The 25,198-nt window shown below is 44.7% G+C and overlaps 1 protein-coding gene across 1 annotated transcript in view; it reads left to right on the top strand.

Annotated features, from left to right (window-relative positions):
* The window catches only part of Elovl5 (ELOVL fatty acid elongase 5), a 71,226-nt gene that overhangs the window by 28,995 nt on the left and 17,033 nt on the right, over positions 1–25,198 (top strand). The window contains exons 2-3 of the mRNA XM_052714929.1: positions 16,463–16,528; positions 20,200–20,387. Coding sequence (XP_052570889.1) covers positions 16,471–16,528; positions 20,200–20,387 — 246 coding nt within the window. The 5' untranslated portion in view covers positions 16,463–16,470. The remainder of the gene's footprint in view (positions 1–16,462; positions 16,529–20,199; positions 20,388–25,198) is intronic.

The following is a 25,198-nucleotide window of genomic DNA, read 5'->3' on the forward strand; positions in this document are numbered from 1 at the left end:
AATGAAGCTAGGTGAGACAGCCATGGAGCAGTGGAAACTCTGGGGCAGAGTTCCGAGGACCCCTCTTCCTTCTCCAACACGTACCCTTTTTACTTTGAGTTATACCTAAACTCACCGCCATGTAGAGTAGATTGAGGAGGTGGGTGTTGTGTCTTTTGTTTCTGATAAATGCTTAGCCTTGCTTGTAAGTTAGTTTTTCTTCTAACAGTTATGGATTTTTAAAAATTGAGCTTTTTGAGAGGGTGGTAGATTCATATGCAGCTGTAAGAGAGTGCTTGCGCGCACACATACGCATGCACACATGCGCGTGCGCGTGCTCACACAGAAGGAGCTAGGGGCAGGGGCACATGGCAGAGGATGAAGGGAAAAGGGAAAATGATCAAATTACATTTTAATTTAAAATAAATAAAAGAGATAGCACCTGGATCCTGACCACCCTTTCCCTGGTTCCTCAGGGAAAACACCCTGCCGACATTGACCTTGGCACAGTCTGGCATGGGATGGTGTCGTCAGTGCAAGTTTACTCTGATTGCTACATCTTCTCCCTCCACATCACCCTTGGCAGCCACTGGGCTCTTCACCAGCCCTGTAATTCCATCATTACAGAACGTTATATAAGTGGACTTCTTTGACTGGGTTTAAATCTTTGGGGATTCACCTAGGTTGTTGGTATATCAATAGGCTTTTTAAAAAAATGCCTTTTATCCTTTGACAGATTTGTACATGAATACAGTATATCCTGATTCTTTCTCTCCCCAAGCCTCCTCTCCTACTAACCCTGGATGTCTCCCAACATGTCCCCTTCCCGTCTTCGTGTCCTCCCCCCCCCACCCCTTTTGTAACCCAGCAAATCGAGTTAGTGCTGCGTGCTGGAACGTTGACTGCTGATGTTGACTTGACGCTTGGCAAGTCTTGAGCAGGTAACTGTCGCTTCAGCGAGTTCCTGAGTGCCATTCATGCCATGTCTGTGCCATGTCCCGAAGATAGCACTCACAGCATCCTTCTCCATCCTTCGGCTTTTACATTCTTTTCTCTCCCTCTTCCCTGATGTTTCCTGAGCATTAGAAGGTGATAGGTCCTATTTAGGGCTGAGCACTCACAGTCATTTATTATCATCAGCTTAACCAGTTGCTGCATTAACTGCAGAAAGAAACTTCTCTGGCCAAGGTAGAAAGCAGCACTTCTCAATGGATATAAATGTAATTAATTTAGGAGGCAGTTTGAAAACATGTCCATTTAGCAGAACAACGGACCCAGATTCTTCCCTCCTCACTCTCAGGGCCTTAATTACCCGCCCCAAGCCATGGGCTTTTGACCACATTTCCCTCTTTTGGAGCAGGCCTCAAATTGAATTGGAAAGGGGTTGGTTGCCTCCAAAACTTTGATGCATTGTTTTCCAGTAGGCATAACTTGCCAGGCTGGTTAGTACCCTGTTCAAGGTTTACTGCTGGATAAAACCATTGATAATGTTTCTCTTCCAGTGGTCCACAGCAACTTCTGGTATTATGAAAACTAGCCAGCAGGGGACAGAGTTTTAGCTCAATTCCAGCTTGACTTCTCTAGTGTCCTGCAATCAAAGTGTGTTGTGTCTTCAACAATATCTTACAGTCTGTTGGGCAACCAGGAGCAACACTAATAATGGCTTCCTTGCATTGTTTGGAGGCCACCCGGGCTAACAACTCATGGGAAGTATCCCATGCCTGTTATTTTATCTATTTATTTATTTTGTTAATACTAAGGACAGGACATTCTGCTGTTTAACTGTCCACCCATTAAAGACCATCATAGTTACTTGAGTTGGACTTAGCACGATAAAGCTGCTTTGCATGTGTTGATGGGAACACAAGTTTTCATTTCTCCCAGTGTTCAGTAAGTTCATTTTGGCAACAGAGTAGTATGTAATTGTGGGTCTTTATAATAGTGGGTTTTTGTTTGGTTTTTTTGAGACAGGGTTTCTCTGTGTAGTTTTGGTGCCTGTCCTGGATCTCGCGCTGGAGACCAGGCTGGCCTCGAACTCACAGATCCTCTTGAGTACTGGGATTAAAGGTGTGCGCCACCGCCGCCTGGCTACAGTTGTTTTTATAGTTTGTAATTTCCAGATAGAATTTTAATAGTCGGCTCTTCTCTCAATATTTCTGCAGTTCTAAATATTACCTAGATGATGATCTTTAGAGAAATTGTAATACACATCTGCTTTTATTTCTTTAGTATTGATTTCTAGAAGTTTACATAAATACCAAAAAAGTTAAAGCATTTAAGTACCTCCTTTAAAACTTTTTTTAAAAAATTATTTAACTTTAATAAAATTATTTAAAAAATACACACACACATACACACATACACACCCTCCCCACTCGCGCCACTGGCAGCCGTGTGTGTACTCTGTGTCTCTAGTCTTTTGTCGGTTCCCCATATTGAGCTTACATAATGGAACCAAGGGATAGATAGCTTTTTGTGTGTTGTACCAAGTAACATACTTCATGCCTTTCTGTTCCATCTTGTCACACCACATTTTGTTGATTTGTTAGTTAATTGATAGACTCTTAAGTTGCTTTAACTTTGGGGCTGTTAGAAATAATCTCTCTCGTGGGTTCTCATTCTCTTGGGTGAATATCTAGAATTGCTGGGCAACGGTGAAATTCTTTCTCATTTTGAGAACTTGCTGAACCGTTTTCCGTAACACATAAACCGTTACATTGTATCACTGTCAGTTTTAGTTATCTGAGCCTGGCAGAGGCAGGTGGATTGAGGTAGTCTGGTCTGTATAGTGAGTTCCAGGCCAGCCAGGGCTGCGTAGTGAGACTCTGTCTCAACCAAACAAAACAACAACAAACTGGACAACAACAGATCCCCGACAAATATCCGGTATCTTTGCCAGCACCTGTTTTTTCCCGCCTTTAGTATAGATTATCATGGTGTCTGTTATGTGGATCTTTTCAAAGAGAGGGCTGCTACAGCAACCCTGCTTTGCGGTCCCCCCTGGTGTGACCACCACAGTGACTCTGCTTAGGTTAAAAGTCACCTGTGAACCCAGTTGACTGCTTCTGGGAAAGAAGGGGAAGGAAACAACTTGTATTTTTTTTTTCCTGTTAAAAATAAGAGAATTAGCCGGGCGGTGGTGGCGCACGCCTTTAATCCCAGCACTCGGGAGGCAGAGCCAGGCGGATCTCTGTGAGTTCGAGGCCAGCCTGGGCTACCAAGTGAGTTCCAGGACAGGCGCAAAGCTACACAGAGAAACCCTGTCTCGAAAAACCAAAAAAAAAAAAAAAAAAAAAAAAAAAAAAGAGAATTGCTGTTGTTATGACACAGAATGGCATGGAAAACTTTTTAAAGATTGAAAGTTTTCTTTCTTTCAAAATAATTCAGACTCTCTTTTTGTGGCTTAAAGAGCTAACATATACAAGCTGGGGGGCTTCTCATGGAACTTCACATCAGTTTGGGGACTTGGCAGAATAGTTATCGGGGCTGTAAAGTGCATGCTGGGCGATGTCATGTGTGAAGCAGGGCGGTATTAGCACACGTGAGAAATAATTTCCCCGTGGGTAGGGTTTTGTTTCACTTGGAGAGGTGGTTTGAATAGAAGTGGTCTTCCTTCCTCTTAGCTGGTAAAATTACAGCAAACAAGGAATGGGGCCAGAATCTGCTGGAAGAAAAAACAGCTTGTCCTTGAGAGGAGGCTTTGTCGGTGTGATACAATACAGGGAGGCAGCGGGGTGACTAAGCAGCAACAGCTGTAACTGTGGGGGATGTTATTAAGAGTTCAGAAGCCCATTCATTCATGAACCAGTTACCAGAGCAGACCGCTCCTCAGAGAGCCGTGGAGCTGCTCAGAGAGATTTCTCAGCCTCCAGAAGAAGGACTCTGAACTTCTAGGGATAGGTTCCAGACATCTGTCCGTTAAAGCTTCTGGGTGACTGAGGTGCAGCCACATTTGAAAAGCTATTGCTAGGAAACTGGAAAGTCACAAGGGCATATTCATTTCCTCACTTGTCTGGGCTTACATGGGCAGTTACATGCACATACAGGTTCTCTATAAAGATACAGATGAGAATGTCTTACTGAGGGTTTTATTGCTGTGAAGAGACACCATGACCATGGCAACTCTTTTTTGGTTTTTCGAGGCAGGGTTTCTCTGTGTAGCTTTGAAGCCTGTCCTGGAACTCACTCTGTAGCCCAGGCTGGCCTCAAACTCACAGAGATCCGCCTCTGCCTCCTGAGTGCTGGGATTAAAGGCATGCGCCACCACTGCCCGGTGACCATGGCAACTCTTATAAAGTGCTGCAAGGCGCAGGAAAGCATAATGGAATTCAGCTACTATCACAAAAGCTACTACTTGGAAAAGTCAAAGACTTCTCCAAAGGTCAAGCCATGGCTTAAGGAGTCTTGGTGATATTTTAGCTTTTGTATATATATTAGCTGGTTCCTAAAATGATTTTCTTGTGTGCTTCCAAGAACAGTGTATTTATCTAAAATGCCTATCAAGCATCTAAGGCCAAATGAAACAACACCTGTCTCCCAGGTCAGGCAGATCGCTTTATTTCTTTTGCAGTTTAGGGTGAGACCCTCCTTTCTTATACAACCTTACTAACAGACTCCTAACTTCTTACCTAACCACTTCTTGGAATGTAGACTGAGCACATAGATCCCCTTTTTGATATACTAACTGGTCATTAGCACTCAGTTGACCTCCTTTTACCACTCCCATTTTGGATTGTAAAAGAAAGCCTGGTGGTCACTGCCTGAGGAAAATTCTTACCTGCCTTTATGACCCTGTAGAATTCAAGCCTAATGACCTTGCTCAACCAGGGGACTGCTATTGCTTGGGTTTATAACTGGATTCCTAGGAGACTTAGGTAGATAAATATAGAGAGAAATCAGGCAAGAAAGGAGCTAGGCACGAGAACAGAACTGAAGCTGTGTAAATAGGATGTTATCCCAGAGGAATTAAAGCAAGTGGACTATAGAGCTCGGTGTGCTGAGATTCTATTTCCCCAAAATAGTCCTCGCTGTGAGTAGTTCTCTCCTGAGCCCCTGGGATGTATAATATTAAGGCTGGTCCCTCTAATATTATACAAGAATAAAGGAAAATATTTAAGTGAGGGTTATACTTCAGAGGGTTAGTCCATTATCGTCATGGCGGGAAGCATGGTGGCATGCAGGCAGACAGGATACTGGAGAGGTAGCTGAGAGTTTTACATCTGGATCTGCAGGCAGCAGGAAGAGAATGCCACAGTGGCCCTGGCTTGAGCATCTGAGACCTCAAAGGCTGCCCCAGTGACACACTTCCTCCCACAAGGCCACACCTCCCCATAGTGCCACTCCCTATGGACCTTTGTGGCCATTGTCATTTAAACTACCACAGTGAATTCCAGAAGTGTCGCTCTTGAGGAGCTTAGGCCTAAGTGGAACTGTGGACAGATGAACAGATGGTTTTATTTTAAGTAATAATCACATTTTACAGATAAAACACCGTTTTATCGCTGATTGAAATACAGTGGAAATGATGGTGGAATTGGAGAATGAGGCTAAGGGAGGATCATGGCCTCCTTCTCTCCTATCTAAGACTGTGCAGAGGTTTCTGAGGCCTCTATTACCACCCATCTTGGGGAAACACAACTGTTTTGGGGGGTGTTTATGTGTGTGTTGTAATGTGATACCATTTAAAATTACATTAATTCTCTATATTCTCTTAGAAGTCCGTATTCAAGCAGTGTTGATAACTATTATCTTCATCTTAGTACATTCAAGAAGGTGCTCCTTTGGAAGGTTGTCTGTGTGCTCTAAGGGTGGTAGGTACTGTGGGATGTTCTGTATGGCAAATGTGTTGCTGATTAGTCAATAAATAAAACACTGATTGGCCATTGGCTAGGCAGGAAGTGTAGGCGGGACAAGGAGGAGAATAAAGCTGGCAAGTGGAAGGCTGAGTCAGAGAGACACTGCCAGCCGCCATGATGAGAAACAGCATGTGAAGATGCCGGTAAGCCACGAGCCACGTGGCAAGGTATAGATTAATGGAAATGGATTAATTTAAGCTGTAAGAACAGTTAGCAAGAAGCCTGCCACGGCCATACAGTTTGTAACCAATATAAGTCTCTGTGTTTACTTGGTCGGGTTTGAGCGGCTGTGGGACTGGCAGGTGAGAGAGATTTGTCCTGACTGTGGGCCAGGCAGGAAAACTCAAGCAACAGGTAGGCTGTAGAGCAAAAGACCCAGGTTCAGTGTCTTGAGTGCACCTCCCTAGGTAAAATGCTTCTTGATTTGGGACAGTGATGTCCAGATAAATCCATAGCAACTTAGCAACTGACCCAGTCCACTCATGCTTTCCTGTATGAGCGCATGGCTGATTGGTAGTCGTGGCTCACTGCTGTTTCCCAGCATCAAAGGGAAAGAATGTCACACTGCCTGTCACCAGGTCAGGAAAAGATCAAAATTGAAAACAGTTTCTTCTGAGGATTGTTTCCACACTATCACCATGTTAAAGAACTGGAGTCCTCTTGGTCAGAGAGATGGCCCTGATGAAAGGCACTTACTGTTCCTGAAGAGGCCCAGGGTTTAGTCCCCAGCACCTCAGGAGGCTTACAGCAGCCTTCAGCCCTACCTCTGATACCCTCTGACACCAGTGTTCTGTGCACATGCACCTTAACTCATACCAGGTACACAAACATACAAAAGCAAACCCACCCGGAGTTTAATTAGGGAATTGAACTAATTAAAATAATTTAATTAAACTAGTAAATTAGGGACCATCTGTATAGAAAACTAAGAAATTTATTATGCACTTAACATTTGCTGGTTGTGAGAATTAAGAGGCAGGTCAGACACAGACTTACATATGCTCTGTACTAAGGATGAGTACCTGATCTGCATTCTTCCCAGAGAAATTCATGACACAGTGTGACACATGCTAGTTTAAGCCTTTTGCCTGTGTTGACTCACTGGGTCACACAAAGGTATAATTAGCCTCGTTTCACAGACCAGAGAACTAAGACACTAAACAGATGAAATAACCTTTCCTCTGTCACTCTGCTGGCAAGGCAGGCACTTGAACCCTGGCTGGTTTGTGGCAGAGTGTTCGTCACCACTGCTGTTCGGTCCTGATTGGCCAGCACATTGCTTTTGTGTTTTAAGAAGGGCGGAGTCCTGTCTGCCTCTGTCCTTTTGCTAATAAAGCACTACACTGCTTTGCATACCGCAACTCAAGAAATAAAGCCTGGTAGCATGAAAGGCAACCATGAAGCCTAGAAGCAAAACCAGTCATGGGGGTGGCCATGAGGAAGGGCTCCCTGGGAAAATGCCTCTGTAACTAGAATTTTAGGAAGCTGCTGTTGTGGGTGGGTCTTCCTCCTTCTTTCCTTTGTAGTACCAAGTATATCTTTCCACCTTTGGTATCTTGCTTGTGGACTCTCTTGCTCCGAACAAATTGGAAGAAAGAATGAATTAATCTAAGGTGGTACCGCGCTGTGTTTCCTAAGACCTAACGTGAAATAAACAGGTTCTGTGTAGACAGTGCTGAGTGCTGAATGAGTGGTCCAGACTGCAGAGCTACGGAAAGCTAGAGAGAATGCCTAATGAGGCTTGGAGGAAAGAGAAAGGCTTGGAAGTGAGAAGAAAGCAGAGTAGGAAGGAGGGCTGCAGATGGTTTCTCTAAGAACAGAACAACCGGGCAGGCGGTAAACCCCTGCACTTCCAGTGCTTTGAGGCTGAGGCAGGAGGTTCATGAGGTTTGAGGCCAGTTTGGGCTACATAGTGAGACCTTGTCTCAAAACAAACAAACCAGCAAACACCTCCAAACTACTACTACCACAGACCACAACAAAAAGCAAAGCCAGTGGAGTAACTGTTAGTTTAGAAAAGTGTTCTCTAGCTGAGTTTAGACTAGTAAGTACCCCTGCGCCTTCCTTTCTATGTGATGGTGTGTTCATGAGTCCTGGGGGTCAAGTACTTCAGGGCTTCATGTATGCTAGCCAAGTGCTCTGCCAATGCTGTGCCTCAGCCCCTAAAATAATTCCTTTTTTTTTTTTTTTTTTTTAATACTAACTGGCAGCAACAGAAATTGGAGATGGAGGCTTCCCATTTGAAACATCTCATCTCATTTTAGTGCAAAGGAATACTGATTGTAGCAACATTTTAAACGCATTTGTCCCCAAATTGTCCATTATATCCTAACAGTAGGGAGGCTTTCCCTTCTGGTCTGTGACCCCAATTTGAAGAACACATCCATGCCTTGCTCTTAGAGTTCCTGATCTGAGATCCTGAGTGGGCTGTGCTGGTTTTCTTTCTGTTTAGCAGAAAAAAGGATGTCACCATGGTGGTAACGAGAGTTAGGGTCTTTGAGTGAGGGGAGAGCATATGGGATTTCTAGAGTAGACAAAGAATGTAGCTTTGTATATGTGGGAATGGTGACGTGCAGTTGGAGGAGGCATGGAGCTAACATGGCAGGTCATTTTTTGTGGCCAAGATTTAACCCAACTTTATTGTTTAAATGCCAGAATTTTTGAGGGGTTTTGTTATTAGGTTATAATCATGTCCTAAAGCTTGTTAGTACTTGTGTGTTTTTCCCCTTGGAGACTTGTGTAGCTAACATTTCTATTTTTGATTTTTTGAGACAGGCCTTCCTATGTAGAGTAGGCTGGCTGGCAACTCACAGAGCACCAACCATGCCCTGAGGCTGTGTTTTAACATTTCTTTAAAAGAAAAAAAAAATTGCTGCTTGTTCTCCCTGGGAGCTAATGTTCTCAGTATAGAACACCTCTAAAATTCAGGGGGATCATGTGTTGTGGCTATGGCTCTGTGTGTGTGTGTGTGTGTGTGTGTGTGTGTGTGTGTGTGTGTGTGTTTGTGTGTGTGTGTGTGTGTTGGCAGCCAGCATGAAAGAGTGTTCCATGTCTCCTGACCCTAAGTTGACCATTAAAAGGGATGGATGAGCCAGAGTGCAGTCTGTTAGGTACCAGCCTGCTACCTCTCAGGGCATAGGTTTGTTAGCTCAGCTTAGTTGGCTGTTTGTAGGTGAACTTTGACAGTTCAGAAAAATAAAACACAAGGTGATGAGGTTACATAGTAGACAGCTAAACTTCCATGATACATTTTAAGCCAAAAGGAATTTGACTGGCCTGATTTCACAGAAAAGGAGACTGTCGCCTGGCAGTATTACTACCTTTTGCAGCCAGATTTCCAGAATGTCCCCGGCATGGATGGGTCAGCACGTGGCCTGGTTGTGGGTTTAGGGCATCAACTGTCTTTGCTGTGGTCTGTATTCCAACTCTTGGCTGTAGTTATATTAAGCCTTACCTGTCTAGGCAGGTTGCCTTCCACCCCAGCCCCTTCCTTTCCTTGCCTGGCACCTGCCTTTCTCTCTCTGACACATAGACTCTTCCCGGGAGAGCTCACACACGTCAGATTTGCTGCTGCTACCGTCTCAGCCCCACGGCCACACTTCTGTTGTCCTTCTTGGGAGCCCAGTGGGAAGCAGGCAGAGGGGACTGGTTCGCTGTAAAACCTGTTGGAGTGTAATTATTCAGTTTTTGAACATGCTTCTGGTAACTCTGCTATATAATTCACCTGGGCGTACACTACATTCGAAGGGAGCTAGTGAGCAGATAGATGGAGGGTAGGTTTTCCACACCAGCAGAGCTGGGCTTCTCTTTGGGAATGTGGTTTGCCCTCTTGGGTTCAGAGTTTGCAGTATTTCATGCTATGGTGCTTCTGATCTTTCTTTGAATTCAGGCCTAAGGATTCTGAACTCTAAGCCCTTCCTTGCTGAAAGTGATTTATATGGTGCGCTGAAGTCTTTTCTCCCTTCATCCTCTCTTTCAGCTGCCCCTTTAAATACAGGGAGTGCCAGCCTCCGTCAGTTTTCTATAGTGTGATATTTAAAATGTGACACAACACAGTCTCCTGATTACCGAAAGTAGTCCAGAATTTTGTAGTGAGAAATGACTCAGCTGAGAGTGTCTACTGCAAAATGTACATATATAAAAAAAGGAATTCTTCGCCAGCACCTGGTGGGTGGTAGGTATACACCTGTTTTCCTAGCACGTGGGAGACTGAGGCAGGAAGATCTCCAGTTTGAGGGCACCTTAGGCCTTTTTGTCTGTTACTGACAGAAAAGATTTCCTGAGATCTATTCTAACTTATCATCCCTCACTCACTTTTTTTTTCCCCTTTGTCCATGTGTTTTATGTGTGCTCTCGAACTCCAGAATAGCTTTGGGGGGTACTGTTACGGTTGGAATTTTAAAATGGATTCTGGTATACCTAGCTATGGCCTGCAGTTTCCATGAGGCCATCTGGGTTGAGTGGAGGGCAGAGACTCTCGGTTAAAGAGGCTGTGACTTTGGTTTGGTGTCAGCAGGGTGTCGTTTCTGGGGATAGTAATCCATTCTTGTCATGTCCCTCTTGTCGATTTGTGGGGAGCCAGGCAGATCAGTGAAAGGCCTACTGTTTGCTACACAGAGCATCAAAGCGCCTCATCTAGAGGGTCCCAGTGCCTGGCTTGGTTCCTGCTAGCACAGTGGTACAGAGCAGCTGTGTTCCCACTTGGTTCAGCACAGTTGAGAAGTCATGTCACTGGGCCACACAGCTTGGAAGCTGGAAACCCCAGCAGATAGGCAGGCTGCAGACCTGGCAACATGATTGGACATAGTCGCAAATTGGGTCATGGCAACAACTAGGCCCAGTGTCAAGGGCCCTTCAGGGTCCCATGCCTATACAAGGGTATTGCCCACAGGCCACTCAGCCCTGGGCCAGTCCAGCCTGGCAGTGAAGACCTTTTTTACTGCTCATGGCGAAGCAGATGAGGCTTAGTGAGGAAGAGGAAACTGGACAGGGCCCCATGCCGGCAGATGGCCTGCAGCCAGCGTGGGGACAGAAGTGGTGTGAGCAGCTAAGGATCGGCACCTCTCTACTTTTCCTAGTATGCCATCTGCAAGGTGTGCCACGTGACTACCCACCGTTGAGCCGGGCCAAGTGCACCCAAGCCTCTGAGCCATTGTGCTCCTCTGTAGTGAGCACAGTGCCCTTTCTCTTGATGGACACTGGCCCATACACTAAGGCCCCCTGTTGGTGCCAGCTTCTCAGGGCAGCCCTCTCTAACGCCGTTTTTGAAAATAAATCCCGTTCTGAGGTTCATTCCGTCCCTTTTCCCTGCTTTAGTCTTCTTGTGAAAGTATATCACATTTCATGTATGTATCTGTCATTAATGCAGTTGTTCCCCTTACGCATCTGGGGCTACTTCAAGACCTCCCCTGAATGCCAGAAGCCAGAGACTGTATGAAACCCTATACATACTATATTTCCCCCCTCTCCCCCTCCCTCTCTCTCTCCCTCCCTCCCTCCTCTTCCCTCCTCCTCCTCTCTTCCACCCACATTGTAACAAACTTTGACCTTTTCACTCAAAGCACACCTTAAGTGCATATTGTGACCTCTCCAGATTGCCAGCGCCAGTATTCTCTAGGTCCATAAGTAAACACAGGCCGTGTGAACAGCCAGTCTGATAAATAGATGTGACTGAGCGCTTGCCTCATTGGTAGCATTGGTAGTTGGTGGGGATGCCCTGGACCAAGAAGTTTGTGCTCCAGACGGGATGGTGTGAATTGCTCCTCTTTCCTCAGAGCATTTTACAGTCAAAAACCAGGAATTATTTTTTCTATTTTCACTTTAATATTTTCAGACTGCAGTGGTTGCAGGTCATTCAAACCATTTAGACTGCTGTTTGTTCATATTATTTCTTTCTCCCCCACCTTGAGTTCTGTTTTCTAAACTACTGTAGCTCTTAGGTTTTAAGGCCTTCATGCCTAGCACCTGGTGTAGACAGTAAGTGTAGGTGTAAATGAAAAACACGAATGGTGTGGATCGGTGAGTTGTATGGCATTTGGTGCCTTTGGTGATGTCTGTCTTTGTACCTTCTAAGAAGAAACAGCCTCAGCTCTGAAGAGCATATGGACACACCCATATGGGAGTCATGGGCCCACCCCCTCCCCCATAATCAGGGCCTGTGTCACAGGCCCACCTCCCCACTTCCCTTCATCCCAGGACCAGCAAACTGTTGTGTGAACTACATCCCTCTTGACCATTTCCCATGTCTGTTCTTTCAAAGACTGTCTGGCTGCTTTTTCCCTATGTTCCTAAGTTTGGTGGGGAAAGTTCTGCAGATCTAAGGGAAGGGTCATGCAGTTGAGAAGAAAGGCGTCCGTCCTCAGAACAGATGTGGCACTCTGGCAGTCTCCTCCTGGGTGTGCTTTGAAGGGAGCCCCTGTGCATGCCAGCTCCTGCAGGCCTCACAGCAGAGCAGGTTAGACAGATTATCCATTCCAGTGCTGACCTCAGTGTCTCCAAATACTAGAAACACGAGTCCTTTCGGTATCCCGCTGCTGAATTCAGTACTCTTGGACTGGAATTTGACCTTAGGTTTAGTCAAGCTGCTTTTCTCCGGCCACGTTAGCCTAGATTCTCAAACTGAACTCTGTCCTAGGCTGTTGTCTTTGGAATAATGGGTCATTCAGAGCAGTTCCCGGAACTTATTTTTTTCCCAGTCCACTAATGGCTCTCTTGCCCTGTCCACTCCCCCACTCCCCAACACACACAACCAGTTAGCATTGTACCATTTAAAGCCTTTCTTCACCCTTGTTTCCAGCTTTCCTTCGGCCTCTGCTTAGGAAACCAAATCTTGCAGCCTTCTGTAAAGCCTCTTAACTAACAAGCAAAGAGAACGACTCTTGTACTGTACCCTCGCGTCTCTCTGGGAACTCTTCCTGATGTTAGAAGCTGTTAGTTGAATTTTATTCCTACAGCATAGCACTGAATGTGTGCATGCAGCTATCATGCAGGTGCATTCTAACATCTGCTGTCTTTAAGACCTGGGTTTGGTTTGGGGTTCCTTACACCTTCTGGGCACATCTGGGTGATCCTTCTAAATGTTCATCCCTGTTTGCACACAGTTGGACACAGCAGGCGATATTTAGTGTTTTCGTTCAAAAGTCTTGACTTTATTTAGATAATCTCTTGTTCTTTCAAGTTCCTCTCCTGAACTATTACCCATCCCCACACCCCACCTTTCCCCCAGCAGTTTGGTAATACTTAGAAATGGTTTTGAAGATTATCAGAAGAACTGGAGACTCAGTGATACTGTTTAGTGGACAGGGACCAGGGATGGGTTAATGATCCATCAGGTACTGGGCAATGATCGTTTCCCTCAGAATGTCAGTGGTACCCAGAGCAGTACAGACATTTGTGGCTGACTGGTAGCAGACATAGGAGGGCTCCCTACCCGCCCCAACACTGCCTTAAAGGACTTACATGTAGTAAATAAATGCTGTCCATAATCATCCAGTCGTTGAGGTAGTTACTTCACTGTTCCCCTCACTTTACAGATAGGAGGTTAAACAACCTGCCTGCCACATTTTGAGTAAGTAGAGAAATGGGTTTCAAGGCTTAGTTGCCTTTTAAAGCCCCCAGCCCCGACCCACTCATTGGCCAGCTTAAACTGTGCCTGTATCCTTTTAGTGTGACCCATCATTAACTGAGTAAGAGTGCTCATCAGGTAGGAAGTCTAGAGGTAAGATGCCTTGGGGGAAAGAGACTCTTCAGTAGTCTTAGTCTTTGTTTCTGAACCAGTGGCCTATCACTGGGGATGGAAGTTGATGCTGTCAGTTTCTACCACAGGCTGAGGGAGCCAGTGCCTTCCCAAAGCAGGAGAGATACTTGGACACAGCTCAGGAGCTGCTGCATTCCAGCATTGGTGGTTTCTCCTAGCCCCATTTCATATTCCAGCTGTATTGACATAATTATAAATACTAGAGCTATCAGATATTTTCATGCATGAAATTGTTTATCTGGAAGTCAGCCAGAGAGCACACATACTTGAGTGTGGCAAGCCAAGAGCGGGAAGGAAGGCTGAATGATTAGCAGTTACTGAAACTGGCTTCGCTTTTGCCCTTGGAAGTTGCAATGTTGGTGTAACTTTTTTGTTGGTGATTTTTTTTTACACAGTATTTATTCTTTGAAAATGTCATGCATTGATAGAGTATATTTTGATCATATCTGTAAGTGGAGTTTTCCTGTCCCAAACACCTGCTCCCAAATAACTGAACAGAGGCTTGATACTACTTTTAAATGCTTGGCCGATAGCTCAGGCTTGCTACTTACTAACTCTTATACTTAAATTAACCCACCACACCTGGCTTCAAATGTAAGCTATGAGAAGACTATTTATTTGAGAAAAAGGTACACAAAATATCACAAATCATGACTTAAAACAGAGGGATATGAGAGAACCTAGAAGCCAGTAACTTTTCCTAAGCCATCTAGAAGGTACTTCCTTTTTCTTTTTGGTTTTTTGAGACAGGATTTCTCTGTGTAACAGTCATTGGCTGTCTTGGAACTTGCTTTGTAGATCAGGCTGGCCTTGAACTCACAGAGATCCATCTGCCTCTGCCTTCTGAGTGCTGGGATTAAAGGCATGTGCCACCACTACCGCCCAGCTCTTGTTGCTTGTTTTGAGACAGGGTCTCAAACTTTGTAACCCTGGCTGACGTAGAACTATGTGTAAACCTGGCTGGCCTCAAACTCAGACTTCTGTTGCCTCAAAAGCGTGTACTTCCACACCCAGCATTAATCCAGAGTCTTAAGTATGAAGCACTGACTCACCACTGTGATCAGTTTATTATTTTTTAATGCTAAGTTGGCTTGGTCATTTGCCAATGGATTACAGTCCAAACTTATAAAAATCTGTTTATCGTGAGCTTTTTTTTTTTTTTGTGCTCAAAGGGGAGCTGTTTCTGGAACAGTTTATTCAAGTACTACCACTGGCTTCCTTCTGTTTGGCCAGTGGACTGTGGTTAGAGGTCAAGACGTTTAATATTTTTCCCCCTGTAGACATGAAGTATTTAAAATAATGACAAAGGTGACAAGTTTTTTTGTTTTTGTTTTTGCTTTTTTTTTTTTTTTAACTCTTTGGGGGCCTGCCACCCAGCTCCCAAATAAATACATGGAGACCTATTCTTACTTACGAGTACCCGACCTTAGTTTGGCTTGTTTCTAGCCAGCTTTTCTAACTTAAATTATCCAGTTTCTCTTTAACTATGTTTGCCTCCCCCCCCTCCTTCCTTTTTTTTTTTTTTTTTTTTTTTTTGGAGACAGGGCTTCCCTGTGTAGTTTTGGTGCCTATCATGGATCTCGCTCTGTAGACTAGGCTGGCCTCGAACTCACAGATCCACCTGGCTCTGCCTCTTGAGTGCTGGGATTAAAGGCGTGCGCCACCACCACCTGGTGCTTTTGCCTTTCTTTATTCTATGTCTTTCTTTACTTCTTACTCTGTGGCTGGATGGCTGGCCCCTGTCGTCTTCTCCGTCTCCTTTTCTTGATCCTTCTTCCTCTCCTATATATTCTCTCAGCCTGGCAGCCCCACCTATTCCTTTCCTGCCTCGATATTGGCTGTTCAGATCTTTATTAGATCATCAGGTGTTTTAGGCAGGCAGAGTAACACAGCTTCACAGAGTTAAACAAATACATCGTAAAAGAATGCAACATATCTTCACATCATTAAACAAATGGTCCACAGCAGTAACAAATGTAACACATCTTAAACTAATATTCTACAGCACAAGTTATTTTAAGGGGGGAGAGGGTCGAACATGGCTATTGGAGTATATATGACTGGGAGAGAGGAAGGGGACCAGCAAAAGGATGGCAGCTGTGAAGGGGTGTGTGTGTGTGTGTGTGTGTGTGTGTGTGTGTGTGTGTGTGTGTGAGAGAGAGAGAGAGAGAGAGAGAGAGAGAGAGAGAGAGAGAGAGAGAGAGAGGAGAGAGAGAGAATGCTGTAGTAACAACACTGGGGGAAGGATTGGGCTAGCAGGATGGCTCAGCAGGGAAAGGCACTGACTGCCTAGTGTGACAACCTAAGTTTGAGCCCCATGGACCCACACGGTAGAAGGAGAGAACCAATTCTGGAACTTGTCCTCTGCCTTCCATGTCCATACCCCTGCTCTCCCTTTAAATAAATACAATAGGAATATTTTAAATTATATTGTATATGTTATATACAATGTATGTTATATACAATATTATGTATATATAGTAACAAGCAAGGATGACCCCACTCCTCTCCTCTTGTCCTTGAGTGTGATTTCCCTGTGGGGATGGATGTCTCTCACCTTTCAGTCCTGTTCATTCTTCACACGGAGGTTCAGCATCACAGGGATGGTTTTTATGGAACTGAGAAAAGACATTCGGAAAACTGGGACTTTGTTTTTGATGTGAGTTCACAGGATGCATCGTTGTTCTGAGTTTCAAATTAGACCTAGCATATCAGTTGCATGGAGGAGTTAAGAGCAGTTTTGTTTTTGCGGGAGGAATTCAACCTTTCTCTTTGCACCTTTGAAAACGGCTTGTTCTTGTTCTTTTAGGAAAATGCATATAAGAAGTATTTTGAGTAGACACTAATCAATGGCTCCTTTTCTCTTTAATAGGTTTTAAAATGGAACATTTTGATGCATCACTCAGTACCTATTTCAAGGCATTACTGGGCCCCCGAGGTAAGGTGGTTTTTGGTTTTGTTCAGCATCTATGGCTTTCCTCCCATCTCTTTATGGCCTCTTATAAATATTGCATGAGGAGACCTTAGAAAATGTTTTCTGTGATGAGATCAAAACTTTATCCCCAGTAGTAACAAGGGGCCTTGCCAAGTTCTCTTGCAGTTGAATGCTTTCCCCTGGCTCCTGGGACAGAGACTCAGCTGCTGTGGCCTTCTCTCTGCTGCCTTCAGCTGGTGTGCTTACAGCCTGTGATTAACGGTGGTTCACTTTTCTTAAATCTTGCCAGTGCATTCCAGACGCACACTTAGCCTGACGAAAAGTTTAAGGACTTTTTTCCTGAAAAGCGGGTCTTGATGTATCACCCAGGCTGGCCTTGAACTCATGGGGATCCTCTTGCCTTAGCTACCCAAGTGCTGGACTGTGTGTGCGGCACTACCCAAATAGAAGTATGTGCTTATGGTACGAGGCATGAAACCCAAGGCTTCATGTGGGCTGGGTAATGCTCTGTTGTTGAGCTATAATGTAAATAAGCACATTCAGGACTTTTTCCTCTCATTTTTAAAATTTAATTGTTTAAATTATGCTTATTTTAGCATTGGTAATTGTACAAAGTAATGGGCTTCATTTTGACATTTCCATGTCTACAGAATGGCGTTGCTTTATATTCATTCCCTCTGTTACCCTCTCTTCTGTCCCCTCCCCATCACATCTCTAATAGTGCTTTAAGGACTTGTTTATAGCTCATTACACTTTATGTCATACCCTTGGAATCCTTTGTTATACTGCTGTGTTAGTCTTCTTATCTCTTGAAATTTTTAAAGTAAATCAGCTCTGCATGGCCTTTTAGTATTACCTATAGTGTCTTATTTAGAAAAGAACTTTGAGGGGTTCACAGAGATGTATTAGACTTCTGTCACTGGGAGAGAATCACTGAGAAAGTCATCTTACAGGAGGGAAGGCCATTTCTGTTCCTGGTTCAGAAGTCCCAGTCCATCCTGTCCCTGTCATTCTGGACGTGAGACAAAGCTGATGTCGTTGTTGGAAGAGCATGGCAGAGGGTGTAAGGACAGACCCCAGGATAAGGTGTTCCCTCCAAGGGAAGCCTTACTGACCTGTACTCTCCATCAGGCCCCACCTTCTACAGTTTTCAGCGCCTCTCAGTAGTCCAGTCAACAGTGAACCCAGCGATGGATTCATCCATTAGTGACATCAGGGACCTCACAGTCCAATCATTTCGCCCAAAGCCCTAACCAGGAAGCTGTTTGTGAACATCTTCTATCAGACCAAAAGAGTCTCAGTTTCACTCATGATTTTTAAAGTGTAGAAGAAAACAACCAAGGAATTTCATCTCAGTATGTCAAAGATGAAATGGTGTTTGATACCATCTGTGATAAGAATAAGGGTGTGTGGTGATACTTTGTACTCTAACAAATAAAATTTGCCTGAAAATCAGAGGACGCAGCCACTAGAATAAACATAGAGGCCAGGCAGTGGTGGCACACACCTTTAATCCCAGTACTTGGGAGTCACACACCTTTAATCCGGGCACTAGAAGGTTGAGACAGGAAGTGATATGGCTGGGCAGAGAAGGGAATATAAGGCAGGAGGAGACAGGAGTTTGGTACCCTTAAGGCTGAGGACTCAGGGGCATTCAGTCTAAGGATTCATAGAGGAGTTGGCGAGGTGAGAAGTGGCCGTGGCTTGTTCTCTCTGATCTTTCAGCATTTATCCCAATATCTGGCTCCGCGTTTTTATTATAGACCATTTAGGATTCGTGCCACAGGGGTGTGGGGAGTCTAACTTGGTACAACCTCTTTTCTTCTGTGGTAGTTAAAATGCACGTGATTAGTGACCCTGAGCTGATATCTACAGTGAGTCTTGATCAGTTATGCAAAGATATATGAAGAATGCTCATTTCAGAATTGTTAAGACTGGGCATTAACTAGTTGCCCATCCATTAGGAACAGGTTAAAGGAGAGGGTGGTCAGTTTGAAGGAAAAAACAAACGAGTTAGGTTGGGAGTGGTGGCATAAGCCTGTAATCCTCACTCAGGAAGCCGAAGCAAGAGGATCATGTGTTGGAGAGTAGCACAGCTATGTAACAAGTTCCAAGACGTACCAAGCTGTACAGTGAGAGACAAAGAAAAAAACAGATGCATTTGCATCAGCTTGTGTCGAGACAGCGCCTTCTTGGCTGTAAGAGACAGAAAATCCAACTTTTAGTTGTCTGAAATAATAATAAAAATGATTATCTTGCTTTGCCAGTAAGAGTAACTGCTGCGCTATTTCAAGGGTTCTCTGACAGTTGCCAAGAGCCCTGTTCTTTATATTTATCCACTTTGCCATCCTCATCTGAGCAGCGTAGTCTTCAGGATGGCTTCCTTTATGACGGCAGCCGCTCCAGGCTGTACATCCAACATAGGAAGAAGACATTTGTTCATTGTATGAGTTGAAGAACAAAGAAAGCTTTTCACCTAAAAGCTTAGTGGTCACAACTATTCCACATCTCCATTTCTGGACTGGCTACCACACAGAGCAGTGAGCTACCCTGATCAGCTGGACCCCAAGGAACCCTTTGCCTGGGGCAAGGGTTGGAACCAGCTGATATAGATACCCTTGGAGGGAGGATGGGTACTTCCTGAAAATATACTATACAAAAGAGCAAGGTGCTGGACTGAACCTTTAAGTAAAAGGACATGAAAAATTTGTAGGTAATTACATATATTCATTGCATTTATAATATATGTGCGCACAGAAGATGTTAGCTGATTAAGTGGTAACTTACTTTTTCAATGTAGACTGCTAAGGCCCAGGGCTGAGAACAAAAGGTGTTAGGAATGCCTTCCTTTGTAGCCACTTCCCTGAAGGACTTCTGAGAACTGACGGTTCTTAGAACTGACAGTACCATCCGCCACCACTCTGGTGGGGAGGATGTAGAGGCAGCATCTCTTTCTGAAGCCGAAGAAAGCAAGCCATGAAAGATGCTGGGAAGGCTCAGAGTGTCTCTACAGAAGGAAGACTGGCACATAGTTCACCAAAGGGAGCGTGTGGTTTATTGAACTGTGAGATCAAGGCAAAAAAAATGAGGGGGGTGAGCATGGCAGTCCAGCCAGAGGGAAGGGCTGTAGCTGTTGCTGTCAGGTACCTGGGCCTAGGTGAGAGGATGAGAGTGGGGTGTCCTCTTCTACACAGGTAGCTCCTTTGAGTTAGTGTGGGTCTCAAGTTCCTATAGTGCTCTAAATCTCTTAAATAGTCCCTGTCTCTGACCCAGTAGCATTTCATTCTTTTTACTCATTGGCCCTCTAGTCAGGCAGTGTCCCTAACCTGACTACAGGGCACATAGCTTGTGCCTGCACATGCTAGGCACATGCTGGGCACTCACGTTTCATGCCTCCATGTTAATTTAATGAACATAATAAACTTGGTGGGTAATTTAGCTTTAATTTTCTTTCGGGTTTTTGGAAAGCACGTTTTTACTATTTTACGTAGTAGAAACACAAGTAATAAATCATTCTCAACCTGTATCAAAAAGCTTCGCTCTGTTTGATGTGTATCCGTGTGTATTCTGCTTTGTGCAGATGAAATGCAACATTAGTGTCAGGTGGATTGGGAGTGGGTTTTCTTATGTGTATCTTACTAATCACCACACATTTTTCTTCTGGTGTTTTTCAGATACAAGAGTAAAAGGATGGTTTCTTCTGGACAATTACATACCCACATTTGTCTGCTCTGTCATCTATTTACTAATTGTATGGCTGGGGCCAAAGTATATGAAGAATAAGCAACCATTCTCTTGCCGGGGAATCCTAGTGGTGTATAACCTTGGACTCACCTTGCTGTCTCTCTATATGTTCTATGAGGTAGGTCAAGTCTGACGAGGGCTTCCTTCCTTCCTTCCACTGCTCCGCTGGCGCTACTGTCCTGAGTTGTGCCCCTAAGTGATGAAAGGCACCTGCCTCACTCGAGGAGAGAGCTGAGCAGCTAGTCTATTGATGCATTTTGAGTAGGTTTTAAAACTGATCTTTAAAAAAACAAAACAGTTGTTTGTACAAATGTCTCCTAGAATACCTAAAGTAGAAGCCTTTCTTATTGATTCTTTTGTTACTCATGTTTTATGTGACATTCAGAACTAAACTAAATATCCTAGAAAACATTCATAGGCATGCACAGTACGGGTTGGAAAATGAACAAAATGTGAAAAGCAGATCTGTGCACATTTTATTATTTCTTTGTAAATGCTCCTTTCTCGTGTGGAGGGAGGTGGAGGAGGAAGGAAGTGGGTGGCACATTGGTAACTTCTGTGGCAATCAGCCTGTGTTCTGATCTGGTGACTTGTCAGGTCTCACAGGTTTTGTTTTTCAAGTTTTGCTGTGCATATTCATTGTACCTGGCCCTGTGTTATGACGAGGATACTTTTACACAAGCGTACACTGTGTGTATAAGCTGATTTTAAAAGCTGAGACACATGAATGGTAAGATCCTCATTTAGAATTTTAATGGGCTGTGTGAATTCAGGCCCAATACTTTTATATGACTAGAACGTTCAGGTTAGGTATTTTGCTTCAAAGGCAAATAATCAGAATCAACATTTCAGTTTTCCCCATTTTGCAAGGGGTAGTAAAGCCAGGAAGGAAGGGGAAAGTTGTCCACCATTGATAAGCACAGTTTGCGTCTTTGGGAAGGACTGTATTTTTCAGACTCACATTAACCTATTGCTAAACCCCCTTGGACAGAGAATTTATATCTACACACAGAATGGACACTTTCAGCTACTCTTATTATGGCTTTAATTCTCCAGGGGGTAATAGAGAAGAGGAAGGGGGGAGGGGGAGGGATGAATTGCCCTGGTGACTTCCTGGCTCACACTGAGCTAGTAGAAGCTCCTGTGACCGTTGGAAGAGATGCAGCTGGAAGAGCTGCTCATGTGTGCGCCCCTCTGCCAAGGTGTGACTGGACGAGAGCACCACTAGCATTGCTTTTGTGTCTAACACTCAGAGAATTGCCTGGCCCATTCTAGAATGAAGGCAGTTTAGCCTCCAGGATGGAGATTGCAGGCTCAGAGGCAGGACAGTACACAGGCATGACTCCTGGCCCCAGTGCTGGGCACTGCTCTCCATGCTGGAAGGACAGATTGCATGCAGCAGCCGTCAGGTTCCAGAGCAGACTTGTCTCTCACATCATTGAAAGGTGACAGAGCCGTTTCTTTAAGGAAGCTTCTATAGACTTTAATAATGTACGTAGTATATTCTAGAAGGAAATAAGGTGATTGAATTTGAGAAGACCTCAGTGTTTGCCTTACATGATGTTTCACTTTTCACAAGTCCCAATGACAAAGCTATTATGTAATTTAGCGTCCTATACAGATATCTCCGAAGTAAAGAAGAAAATTGCTATATAAACGACGGTTTGTGCATCTGATTAGGGGCTTCTGGACAGCCTGTAATCAAAAGCACAGTTTTTCCTCTGGCACTGTGGCAAGAGTGAGGGAGTTCTTTGAGGACCATCTAAGCCCCATGTATAGAGAAGAGATGTAAGAAATATACAGAGGGAAATCCCACCCTTAACCCCTAAGCTTACAGGACATAAAGGGTAACACACGACAGGCAGCTGTTACTTGTATTAAGTCAGGTTTGTGAATTTATATTCTAGTCACTTATGCCTGAGTGATAAACCCTGTTGCTCCAACGTGATCATCGTGTGTGATTGCTCTTGTTTGATTCTTCCATAGGCTCATCAGTGATTCGACTGTAGTGTGTTCCTTGTCAAGTCTGGCACTTCATTTCAATTCAGGTTTTTTCTGGAACTAGCGTTTGCATTCCATTGACTAACAAGACACATACGGCAGCCCCGAAGCCTCAGCTGCTAAGCTGAGGGGATCCTGAAGCCTGTGGGGTGCCGTGCCATGCACAGCCATCTCCAGTTACCTTCCTGCTTATTGGCATATTTGAGGCTGTAAAGAATTTTTAAAGCAAATATGTAGTCGTGAATATTTTTGTTTATTAATTACCAATCTGCCTCGAGAAGTTCTGGGTCAGTACAAGGAGAAGTAATGACTGCAGGGAAAGGAAGGCCATCACTCACCTGTGTTTCCCCCTTCACCCCTCCCCGTATTCAGGTCAGGGATGTTGCCATTCACAGTCAGGGTGGGCCTCCTCCCACGTGAACCTCTCCATAAACACACCCAAAAGTATGCCTCAGTAGTGCCCTAGATGGTTCCTAATCCAATCAAGCTGGTGTTTAGAATTTACCAGCATGGGGTTCTCACCGTGACCACTGACGTGGATAGTTGACACACAGTGGCACATCTGCTCCGCTGAAATAACACTCTCAGGGGGCAGGGAGCCCACGGACTCTGTGCCTCGGTAAGAGCTGTTCCACAATGCTCAGAAACCAAGGCCTTCCTTTCCCTGCTCCCAGAGTGGAACAAGCCACTCTGACCGCCATGAGGGAATGCAGACTCTGAACTGAACCAGAATAAACGCTTCCTCCCTCAAGCTGCCTTTTGTAAGGTAAAAGGAACCAATACAAAACCCCCCTGCCTTCATGATAGTCTGTTTCTGCAGCAGCTGGACCTGCGTTTCCCTGTCAGCCCGGCAGCAAGCTATCGCAGTGACTTCTGCTCCTTTGTTCCAGGGTGACACAAGGTGTCCCTCTCAGGCAGCTGCTCTGTTCTGACATGAAGCTGTTCTGATGTGTCTGCTCTTTTCCCATTATGCCTCTGACCTCTGTGGCCCTGCATGGAGTGGATCTAATTGTGTGGTTTGATGTCGTCTGAAAGGGCACGTTCCTCTTGCTCAGCCTGTGCCTCACACACTGATCAGGACTCTGCAGCTGTCAGGGAGGCAGGGTCTGTGCTGTACAGCCTTTGCCTTTGGTCGCCCCAGGGATGCTTCTCTTCCAGAAGACACGCTCCGGGCTCCCCTAGGCTGTCCTGCTCAGCTCTGCCTAAACCCCACTGGCTCTAGCTCTTGGATTCTTCCTCCCTGCCCCCCAGTCTCTTCAGTGTCTCTGCTCCCAACTGAAGAGCTTTCATGGTACACCCATCAACATCTCATTCCATCCCAGCCCGGACTCACAGACAACCTGTGAGTTCCCTGTACATCTCTTCATTGTTGTTTTGGTTGTTTACACCATAAAAAGTATCCTTGTATAGATAGGAACAGGGAAAAGTCAGATACAAGAACCACATTTTTATACTGTTTAACAGTCAGATATAAATTACAGGTTACAAACAATTACTTTTTGAGTATGCCTTTTTCTCTAGTAGCTGTATGTAGAACTGTATGGTGGTGAAAAAATGTGATCAAATTATCTTTCCAACATCAGAACATTTAAAATTTTGTTTAAAAAGAATTATTCCTGAGAAGACAGACCTGGTTTAACATACCAAGCTTATTCCTTATTTCCCTCCCCAATGCTGGGCTTACATACATATGCGGCTCTTCCTGGGTTTCCCAGGGGTTCTAGGGTTCCCAACTCAGGTTCTTATGTTTGCCCAGCAAGCACTTTACCAACAGAGCCGTTTCCTTATCCCCAAATCAGCTTTTTTAAAGAACCGAAACTGGGTGTGGTGGCACATGCCTGTCGTAGCTGGAGGATCAGATCAAAGCCACCCTTGGCTACATAGTATGAGGCCAGCCTGCGACAGTTTTTCTTAAAAGTATCCTCTCGCTACCTCTCCGAGGTCATGCTTCTGAAGTCCTGGTTTAGCCTATACTAATTTTTTTTTAACTTTAAAACAGAAGTGTTTGTTGAATGTCCCAGATAAGCATCCCATAATAGCATTATTGAGGTTGTGTGAGAAGAGTGTCTTCCCCTGAGTGTCTGAAAGATGATGGAAGAACTTGAATACAGACTTCCAAAGAACAACTAGGGGGTAGTGCAAAACCAGCTTAACCTTCCTGGTTAAGAGGTAGAGTTGGGTGTGTGTTGTGCGGATGTGTGTCCAACCTGGGTGGTTTCTGCCTTTGTTCAGGTTGCCAGGAGCTTGTACTGCCTTTTCTTTGAACCAGGCTTTGAAAATCGTGGTTCTTTATTGGAGAGGTAGAGGATGCAGTGTTTGGGTTGGGCACTGTGCCGGAGCCTCTGGTCTGTCATTGGAAGCTGTTAAACACCTCCCTAGGCACCCCTGGGCTCTGCCTTGCTCGGGACTCTGATGTGGCCTGGGAGCCGTTGCTTTGGAAGTATTATATTCCAAACTCCTCTTTTTCTTTTGGTTCAGGCTTTCCTAAAATAGATAACATTATTGTGGGAAAAACAGGATTTGGAAGACATGTTGTTTCCCAGAATACTTTGAAAAGGGTTTTTGCTATTGCCTTCTTTAAGGAGGGTATAGAGAAGTTGACTCAACTGGAGAGACCAGTGTCTGTAAGAAAGCTCTGCTAGGTGTGCCCAGCGTTTTGATATTGTGACAAGACATTGTTGCCTACAAAGTTCACACCATGAAATCATCAACTCCTCCCTAAAATGCAAAAAAGTCTGAATGTTCTAATTATTTTTATGGTTTTATGTTGGGGTCTATTCATAGCTATCCCTGGGGTGCACAGTTGTAGGTTGGACATTGCTGGATTGTTGCCCAAAATTGGTGACACTTTGTTCCCTTACAACTAAAGTTCCTTGTTCAGAAAAACTCGCCTGAGGGATTGTAAGGGAATAGTACTTGCCCCTCAGT

The sequence above is a fragment of the Peromyscus californicus genome, unplaced genomic scaffold (assembly GCF_007827085.1).
Source record: "Peromyscus californicus insignis strain IS unplaced genomic scaffold, ASM782708v3 Scaffold_11__1_contigs__length_118956290, whole genome shotgun sequence".
In the NCBI taxonomy this organism is placed as follows: Eukaryota; Metazoa; Chordata; class Mammalia; order Rodentia; family Cricetidae; genus Peromyscus; species Peromyscus californicus.